We start from the raw sequence: 10,228 nt of genomic DNA, 5'->3' as shown, positions 1-10,228 counted from the left end.
AAACAGAATGACTCTGTATTAAACTTGCAGTTTCTTCCTTTCAACACAAATGAAACTATGCAAAGTGAACATTTGCATGTGTGCGTGTGTACATCATGTGCCATCACTTATGTACCCATGTATGTTATGTTTTGTCTGTTTACGCGAGTGTGAGCCCGTCTGCGGTCTGGTTAGCCGACCACAGGTCACTGGCCACAAGTCGTAGTGATCTGGCGGAGTTTGTTAGTCTGTCCGCTAATGTTATTGTGAGAACCACAACACACCGACCTCAGAGAGACTGACAGAGAGCAGACTGGGAAGATCCGAGCTGAGGCAGTTAAGGCACAGTAGTTAGTGGTGCTTTCTCATATGATTCATATTGGATAGAGAAATGTGTAAATAGAGAGAAAAACATCGTCTGTACAGCATAAACTAACACGAAACGCAGTGAAGAAGAATGTCAGGGGATCACAGAGGCTGCAATCACACACATTTGAAAAGCAGAGCATCTAATTTAAAATCAACTTAAAGATATCTGACTTGATGACATATCAGGCTCTATAAATATGGGAGAAAAGAGAGAGTATTTAACTATAAAGGCTATAAAAGCTCTATAAAAGAGCAACAGATGGGCTGTAGACATCAAGAGTGAAAAAGTTTGGGCTTGTCCCAAAAATATTCTCTCAAGCGAGATGGGAATTTCAAGGCCCAGACTGGGATCAGTATAATTAGTGGTGTTGTATTGCCAAGCGGATACATCCGGCAGAATTGGGAAAGCCTGGCAGGTGGATGTTTCTCAGAGACCAGATGGAAATATACACTAGGCTATGTGTTGCCTGCCATCTGAGCTTGTTTACGGCTGCAACTGAGACAGTCGACAGATGAGACGTTGTTACATAAAGGTCTGATCGGGGTCAAAGGGCAACTGACATGATAGTGTGTTTTAGTTTTATACCATCAAAGTACAAATTTGATGGTATAAAATTGCCCCTTTATCAAATAGTTAGCCTCACTCCTCTGATTTTAAGTATCAGTGACCCCTGATATTAGTTATTAAACGACACAGTCACTGATTTCGGATAGATTATGATTACTGGTAAATATGATTTACTGTACATTTGCATTGTTTAGTCTTAGAAATGTATCTTTTGATTGTTTTTGATAAACAAGACTCCTTCAGGCTTTACATACTTACAAACACCTGCTGTACCTGCTGTAAAAAAAAATCAGCATCAACTTCTCTGGCTTAGAGCAGATTTTATGTATAAGGTTAATATGAAACATATTTAGACACTTGATCCAAATCTGTTTTTTTTCTATACTTGAATAAGTAAATATGAGTTAAAACACTGCAGAAAAACATCTAACTATATGTGTAAGATGTGATAAAAGATTTAAAAGTATTTCCAAATGCCTGAATTTGGGTTCAAACTGATGTAAGTTGATGTTTGATAGTAAAATTCCAAATATTTTTTGTAATAATCACTCAAAAATTTCACAATATATGACACTTTTGTCATTATAGGGTTTGTGCCATCTGGCTATAGCAACTATAAATATACTCATCATTGGTTTTATTTTAGCTGCAGTTGCAGCACAACCATGTTGTGCAATGATGGTGACCATGGAAACACTAACTACACTATTCTGTAACTGCAGCTATTGTATGTGTTAAATTTACGAGCGGTAGTTGGTAAGGCTGATGGTGAGTAGGCCTTGATGCTTTTTCTCATGACATGTGACATGTGAGGGAAACCTCCTCCTTCCGCTCCTGCCCAAACTAAACACAAAGCTCTCTGTTCTCCAGAACACAGTAAATCCACTGGAGGTCTCACGGTGCTGTTGGGCTAAACGGAGCAGCAACTTGGCTCTTACAATCCCAAGGAGGAAATGTCATAAATCTTCATCTAAAACCGGTCTCTAAGTAAGACTAGTCTCTAATAAGTAAGCAAAAAGTATACTGTAGGTAATAAGCCAAGTCTAGTCTCTAGTCAAGTCTGTGACTGGTGTTGTTCCAGGTTTTCAAATTACATCAGATTTTTAAAAATCTCATGTGATGCTTTCTGTTTTGCCTGTCCTCCATAAGACAGGCAAAATGAAAGTACTATGCTGATTAGATTATATTAAATGGCTGTTTTATGGCTCCATCTTTTCACTGCTGTCAGTAAGTGATGACTGGAGGAGTCAGTTTCTGGTCGTGCAATAGATCTGAATCTGCTGAGACGGGAAATGTTGCTCTGCCTTGTATCAGTCTGCTAAGCAAAGAGTTACATACAGCACATACAGCAGCGGCACAGAGGAAAATTATTTTCACATCTCATCACATCACATCACATCATGCAAAATACACTCTTAGGGCCAACTCTCTGCACTTTTGCACTGCTCCTTAATGTCCAAATATAACATATCATGTTTGTAAGTTTGTGTTTTTACTTTTATCTACATGCCAGAAAGAACAATAATAAAATGAAATTAAACACTTTCTGAAATGCAGTTGATATATTTTTAAATAGATTTTGTCTGTATTTGTATTAGTATTAATAATAATAGTGGAGAGACAGACAACAAACATGGGTGGGAGAGAGGGGGGTTACATGCATAATATTTAGTTAAGGTACTGTAGTTACAATTCTGGAAGGTGAGCACAACACAAAAGACGGGAAACACTCAGTTTAAGTTGTGAGCTTCCACACGCACAGTGAGGTAATGGTTTAAAAAAATGCTGAATGCACGCCTGTAACTGCTCATTTAAAGGTTGTTTGTTGCAATGATATAACGCATGTGTATCATGCAAGAGGAGAAAAGCTGGCAGGAACAAAAGAATGACATTTTCAGTGAACCTCTTACAACATTACAATAAAACTGGTTCCACTTATCTACCACACTGGCTCTGTGTTGTGTTTGTAGTACACTCAATGTAGGATGTTGAATATTAAACCCTCAGTTTTTAACGCTTAATCAAATGTGTTGGTTGCATTAGGAGGCTTGATGGGTTGGTTGGTTTTTTTTTTGTTTGTTTGTTTTTTTTTTTGTTTGTTTGTTTTTTGTTTTGGTTTTTTTGTTTGTTTTTTTGTTTGTTTTAAAGTTTGAGTCCAGATGTGTCAGATCCTTTTCAGTCAACTCTGCTGAGGCCAAGAGTTGTTTCCTGATGTGTCAACTCAACTCAAAGTCACTTCCTAAACATGTCAGTGTCTGTCAGAGTTCCCTGTGTGGATTCCTGTTGTTGTTCACAAACTGATGTGAAGGAAGGGAAGACATCTGTGATTAAAAATGAAAAGCAAAGACAAAAACTCCTCTGGTGACTTACAGCATTTGTAAAGGGGTCGGGGGGTTTCCATCCCTGAAAAAAAAAAAAAATCACAACACTTTTTAATAAATTAACAGGACATGTCCACATTTGGTAATTCCATAGAATTGTAGATTCATCTCATAAGTATTTTGATAAGAGATGATCACTGATAAGTATTGATGACAACCGGCCAACTGTTTTCTGAGAACCTCTGCATGAAGGTTTTCCAGTGAAGAGAATGCGTAAGCCCAGACCATCAATAACAAAGTGAGCGTTACTCACTGTCTAGATGAAGTGATTGCAGTGCCAAGATGCAACAACAAAAAAGCAACTGATCCAAAGCAGAAATGCCATAGACGCTGTATTTCCTGCCTACTCAGAGACGTTGTGGCAATTGTTTTCTCCAACTGCGTCCCCCACGCACTACAACGCATCCACAAAAATGGACTCTGGACCAGACATTGAAATTACACAGCACGCAGTCCAAGACAAATCCCTGACACCAGGAATAACGCTAGACTATGAAACACGAAGGACACCAAGGTCACTCTGCAGCAGCTCTGCATTTCTCAATACAAGATAAATGAAGCTGTTTGGGGGCCCACTGAGATATATATACGTGAAGTGATATATGTGCATAAATGTTTGGTTATCTAGATAGTATTTAAGTTGCAATATGGTTGCTGTCCAAGTTGTGAACTCCAAATACCATTTTTTATCAAAAAACCACAGCTGCATTTGAACCATATCACTCAAACAAACATCTGCATCCAAACCCACATGCATAACGCTGTGCATACAACTCATGGGGGTTACCTATTTTAAGCTGTATATATACGTTGAAATACATCAAGCGAGGCTGTGTGTTGGGACACTGGTTGGCGTTGGTAAGCCGTGGCCGTGCCTGGATCTGGCCAGGACCTGGACCGAGCTGGATCTGTAAATAGTGACTGACTGCGGTTCTGGTGGGACTCTGAAACACTCTAATTAAGCTCTGTCGCATAATGAGGCTCACTGCTGTTCCGTGTCACTCGATTAGTAGCCTGTGGTCGGCTCAGGCTATAGTTTGGGGTTTGTGGGGGTGGGAGATCACATCTGGGGCAAGGAGTATAGTAACATAACAGCAATGGCACAACTGGCAACCTTGATGTTAAAGAGGCAACCCTGCAGTGGGTCTCCCTGAGTCGAATCCAAACATTTTAAGGGTATTTTATAGAAATCAGTAAGACCACTGGTTTGGACTTTCAGGGGTTTGTTGTATTATTTATACTCCAGTGATGAGGGGTGAGGATTGAAAGGAATTTGAAGGGGGTGTACAGGACTGGTAAACACGACAAGTATAAAAATGATTGGTTTGACCTCAGAAAATGATTGACAGAGAAATGATGGCATTTTTGTTTAAAAAATATTGCAAAAATACTGTTCAGTTTACCCAACAGCCAGAGAGGAAACTATTTTAAGATGTGACTTTGGTCATTTAAATTGACACTTAGCTACAGGTCATATAGGTCATATGAGTTCTTTAAAATTAAATGTCAAATGTTTCTGATTGAGTCTTTTCTGTGAGTGCATATGTACAGCATCCATGTACATCGTGGAGAAGGGGAATCGTCTGAAGTGAAAAGTTAATCTACCTTTCTCATATTACCCTGTTTGTCATGGACTGGCTTTCATGTCAAGTGCAGGTTTACATACAGTACATACATGTCGGCTTACATTACAGTATGATGCACTGCACGTGAAGACAAATGCCAGGAATGTTTGCGGCTGTGCAAGTTTCTGTGCGGGTGACTGAGTTTTTGGACTCAGTGCCAGGGGCTGCGTGGGTGTTTATGGGAGCTTTCATGACAAGTGGAAGCGGAAACATTGACATCTGATTCCCCAGCCAATCAGAGGGTTATCTCAATGTGTGGGTCTGGCCTGACACAGGAGGTGGACTACAGTATATATTGACCTCGAATTTGGGGTAAGAAACAGCAAACCATCGAAGGAAAGCAAAGAAGAGCAAGCAATCAAGAAAGCAACTTGTCTACAACAAGAAACTTCAACAAGGCATCATGAAGACTCTGACTCTCCTCTCCATCTGCGCCCTTCTGTCAGTGTGCTGGTCCATGGGAGGTAAGGACAAATTCATCTCATCACTGTTGTGATTCCCATTACTGCCCTTTGTTATTTGGAGCAATGTAAGTACAAAGAGTATGTTTAGCCAATGTTATTTTCTGTGATCGTCAGCTGTGGAACCAGAGGTTGTTGTGGACCCTGCCGCCGACACAGCGGCTGACGCTGCACCTGCTGACCCTGCTGCTGCCGCTCCCGATTCATCCTCCTCATCCTCGGACTCTTCCTCCTCTTCCGAGTCCGATTCATCCTCATCTTCTGCATCGGACTCCAACTCTTCCTCAGACTCTTCAGCATCTGATTCTAACTCAAGCTCTGACTCATCTGCCTCCGATTCGTCCTCCTCCTCTGAATCCTCCGAATCTTCAGAGTCCTCAGAGTCTTCCTCATCCGAGTCTTCTGAATCCTCTTCCTCCGAATCTTCCGAGTCCAATTCTTCTGCCTCTGACTCCTCCGCTTCTGATTCTTCCTCTTCTTCTTCATCCTCCTCATCTTCATCAGAGTCAGCCAGCACTGAGGGTATGCCTTTGCATTATTTTAGAACTACTTAAAGTTTCCGTTTGGCTGTAAAACAACAAAATCCAGGAAAGTCAGAGTTTTGTAATTTGTGATTCCCCCCCCTTAGCTTCTCCAGTGGTTGTGAAGAGAGACCTGGCTGCTGTTCTCCTGAGGAGAAGAAGAGCAGCCCCAGCAGGAGACCTCAGCCCTCTGCAGCTGGAAAGGTACAGCTATTTACTCTAACTGGACAAAACTAACTCCCAAGGAAATTATGTATGATATGATGTGTAAAACATTTATTCAAAGTTAAATCTAAAGTGACACATGGCTTAGATGCTACAAGCTATCTAACTTAATTTCTCTCTTTCTTCCAGCCTGAGAGAGGTGTGTGAACTGAATGTCGCCTGTGACGAGATGGCCGACACTGCAGGCATCGTCGCTGCCTACACCGCCTACTATGGACCCGTTCCCTTCTAAGTTAAAGACTTTTTTTCATCCACATGGGAACTTTTTTTTGTGCTTTTGTAATAGAACAGTGCAATAACTCCCCTAAATCCAAACAAGGAGCAGGCAATCACAAAAAAAAAAAAAAAAAAAAAACGGGTTTGGTCTATGATGGTAGATGGAGATGATGTTTCAGGCACAAATCCTTGCACAAGTGACCAGCTTTGGTGGTCCTGTACGAAAACGCCTCTTCCAGGCTTTCAGAGAGAGGCACATGGAAACACAAGCCTGTGAAGTATGCAGTAGCCCACACAAATTTAAATTATTCTTCTCGTCTATGGTATAACACAATGAATGGTGCTACAAATGCAAATGTATTGTATGTTAGTGTTTTAATGTTTCTAATGTGCTTTAGTCTTAGATGTAGTAGTTCTAGTGAGTCGTGGATGTAGTAATGAGTTTTTAGAGGTACTGTAGTTTTAGTAGTAATGTAGTGATAGTGGTAGTGGTAGTGTACAGTGTGTGTATAATGCACATCAGTTACCTGTAATAACTGTAACCACAAATTGCCTCTGGGTTTTAAAACAATAAATTATTTTGTTTTGTCAAATTGTTGTGTTGTCTTCAATATATTCTTATTGTGGCCTTTTATAACTTTTAAAGTTGAGCTGATGTGGCAAACATCCAGCGCGCACAGAGTAATATTTTTCATTTGGAGTCCTGTTTCTGACCATCTGGCGGTTATAAGTCTCCTGCTCACTCTCTTTTAGCTCTGTTTTTGATCCCTAATAACTCCTGAAGGAATTATCTGGCTCTTTAGCTTCTAAATGCTCCACTGTGCTAAATGCTAAATATTCTAAATGCTCCACTGTGCCACAGTAACAGTTCACAGTGTATAGTTGGCTAGTCAGAACTTTTTTCATCGAAAACAGCTGCTACTGTCAGTAGTCACATGATCAATTATTATTATAAAAAATATACATTATAGCTGCTTTAATGCTGGCTGAGATATATTCTGTCTTGTATTAGAGTAACTTATATAAACATGCACCGTACAAATGGCACCGTCAACAGTCTCCTACTCTCTTTCATTCACTCTTCAGTTGTCCTCACATGGCTCTGACTCTGTGCTATTCTTACATTTGCCACTAGGAGACACTGTTGGTCAGTCCAAGAGATTTCATTCCAGAGGTCAGGACTTGAGCCTCTATTTAATTCCACGAACAAATGTCTGAACAGAAGAGACTAATGTGACACGACTTCCTAACTGTGAGCTTGACATGACCTGGGAATTTGGTCTCAAGACTTGAGACTTGTCTATAGGACTAAATTCACTTTTCCATGAAATTCAAGAAAAACACATTTTTGAGTTGAGGAAGACTGATAGTTTTTATGCATCATTCTTTAAGTCCTTTTAATTTCTTAAACTACATGTTCGAGATTTGAAGATGTCAAATATTTCATCAAAACAGCTACAGTATGAGAACAGATAAGATTATCAGTTTGTAAACCTGAACAACAGGTGTGTGCACGTGTGTGTGTGTGTGTGTGTGTGGTGATGGTGACACTGAGAGTGGTGATGCCACAGCTGCGGCACACCCTGTCACATGCTGAGCTGCTGTGTAGCCTGTGGATGGGTGCACTGTGCCACTGTTTCATCATTAACAGAGGGAGGACAAAAGACCATACCCTCTTGATTTTCTTTTCTTTGTACACACAGAGAGTCCTGGGGCTGGTTGCAACAACTGAAGTGTTTGTGAAGTGGAAGCTTAAAAAAAAAAAAAAAAAAAAAAGGCTACACCACACAAACTAGTTCTTAAGCAGATTTGGGTTATTGCTAAATTTAAAAAAATTAAATGTATTTTTCAGAATGCTGAAAAGATACGATATTCAATGAGATGGCAGATCATGTATTCTTCTCTCATTTATTAGCTCATTTTAAAACAATGGGGGAAAAAAAGTTTAATTTACGGTTTTGTTTTGTTTTCCCTGAAACTGTATTATTTGGAAGTACTGCTTGTAAAGCTACAATGACTTCCTGTTTACATAGTTAATTGCTTTTGATTGGACAGCCTTAAAGAGGTTTTCAGCAACCAATTGTCTTTACAAGACATTTCATAACATTTTTGTAATTTTCAAAGAATTTAAGAAGGGCTTTACAAACAAACCTGATACATTTACAAATATATTTGGGCCAATCCAGAAACAAGATCCTTCCTGTCATAGTGAGGACATTTCTACATTATGAGGACAGAGCACTATCTGAGTATTAAGATTAGAATTATGTTGAATCTTTTTTGGCTTCTGAAGAGAGCATGACAGAAAAACTGGGCTAGGTAATGCATTGTGTCAATCAAGTACAACCAAGTGTGTTTATATGAAATATAAGTGAGTGTCAGTTAACCAAATGAAAAGCATTTCATGGTTGTTGTATTGTGTACTTTGGCTCAGCTGTGTGCCCTCAATATTGACATATTGATCATCCATCTCATGTTCTTTGCACATGGCTCTCTGACATGTGACAGTATAGTGGTCAGCACAACACTGGAAATTTGCTGGACACTAAAAAAATTCCCAAACTAAACAGTCACAAAAAAGAACCCTCCTCTCTGAAAGACAACCATTACGATAATGTTTAAATGCTGATAATACTGATTATGTTATAAAGTTTATCATACTTTTGAGATACCGGACATGCTTTTTTTTTTTTTTTTTTTTTTTTTTTTTACAACACTTTGAACTCTCAACTCTGTATCTTCCTTATATCACAATTGTTCTCTCCCACTGTGCTTTATCAGAAAAATCTTGAGATAACACTGACAGGAAAGCAATAAATATTCTCCTATCACACCTTTGACACAAAGTCAGTGAGAAGTTTTTGCAAATGAAGGAATATTAAAAATGATGAGTCTAGAGGTTTCCTCCGGCGAAAAGAGAAAAGTGAAGTAGATTTTAATTAGGTATAAATTTTAATCTTTTATTTACTTATTTTTTCATATCTAATCGGAAATAATATACAAGTCAGCATTAAATATTAAAAGTTAAAAACATATAATTAGATGCACATTCATCTAATTTCAAACTACATATTCCTTGAATACAATTAGCCATCTCAATTACAAAATAATTTTTACACCTTAAAACGATGTGTTAAGGATCTCACTGTGTGTTTTATACACAGTAAAAACGATTTTTTTCTGTAAAAATACAAAAGATGAAGCCTGATAAAAACTTTGAAACGTGGAAACAAATCTGTCGGTAACATCAAACTTGCACTCTGCCAGATAGGTTTTGCACAGATCTGATCATAAGTATATCTAATGTATGCTAGTGCACAAAGGCCATGGCACCTTCAGGAGCTCTCATATTCTAACACCACTGAGTATAATACAACCTAACAGCATGTGCTGAGCAGATACAGTCACTTTGCTTCCCATATTCAATAACTGTTCAATATGAGCATCTGTGTTGACTTTGTTCAACATTAGATTTTAATATACACCTAATATGTATTTCATCACTTTAGCTATCTCATTAGAATATTAAATTCAATAACCATGCTTGAATTTTTTTTTAAACTTTGATTTGTTCTTTTAGGCTGCCTGAGAGGCAATTTTTTATAGGATAAGTCTGGTAATATTCTGAATGTTTGTTGTTGTTCACGAATCCCATTAAAAGATGAAAACCAACAATGAACTGATCCTACTAACAAGCATTGATTGCATAGCCAAAGCCTCATTAATCTTCTGTGTCACACACCTCCACTGTTGCCCAACAATACTAACGGTCTATATCAATGATAACATGAACTTGGTAACATGCTCATAGTAACAATATTAGCATGCTGGTGGTAAGCAGGTATAATGTTTACAGTGTTCACCATATTGGTTTAGAGTGTTA

The 10,228-nt window shown here is 38.7% G+C and overlaps 1 protein-coding gene across 1 annotated transcript; it reads left to right on the top strand.

Moving 5' to 3' along the window:
• The first annotated feature begins 5,256 nt into the window (after window positions 1–5,256).
• bglapl (bone gamma-carboxyglutamate (gla) protein, like) lies at window positions 5,257–6,537 on the top strand. The gene is made up of 4 exons (XM_041036434.1): window positions 5,257–5,386; window positions 5,501–5,905; window positions 6,012–6,108; window positions 6,259–6,537. Exons 1-4 carry the CDS (start codon window positions 5,326–5,328, stop codon window positions 6,359–6,361), a joined length of 666 nt encoding a protein of 221 aa, XP_040892368.1. The 5' UTR covers window positions 5,257–5,325; the 3' UTR covers window positions 6,362–6,537.
• The last annotated feature ends 3,691 nt before the right edge of the window (window positions 6,538–10,228 follow it).

Source organism: Toxotes jaculatrix, chromosome 4, assembly GCF_017976425.1.
Source record: "Toxotes jaculatrix isolate fToxJac2 chromosome 4, fToxJac2.pri, whole genome shotgun sequence".
NCBI lineage: Eukaryota > Metazoa > Chordata > Actinopteri > Toxotidae > Toxotes > Toxotes jaculatrix.
Note: the sequence above shows the minus strand (reverse complement) of the source record. Positions and strands in the feature narration are given on the sequence as shown.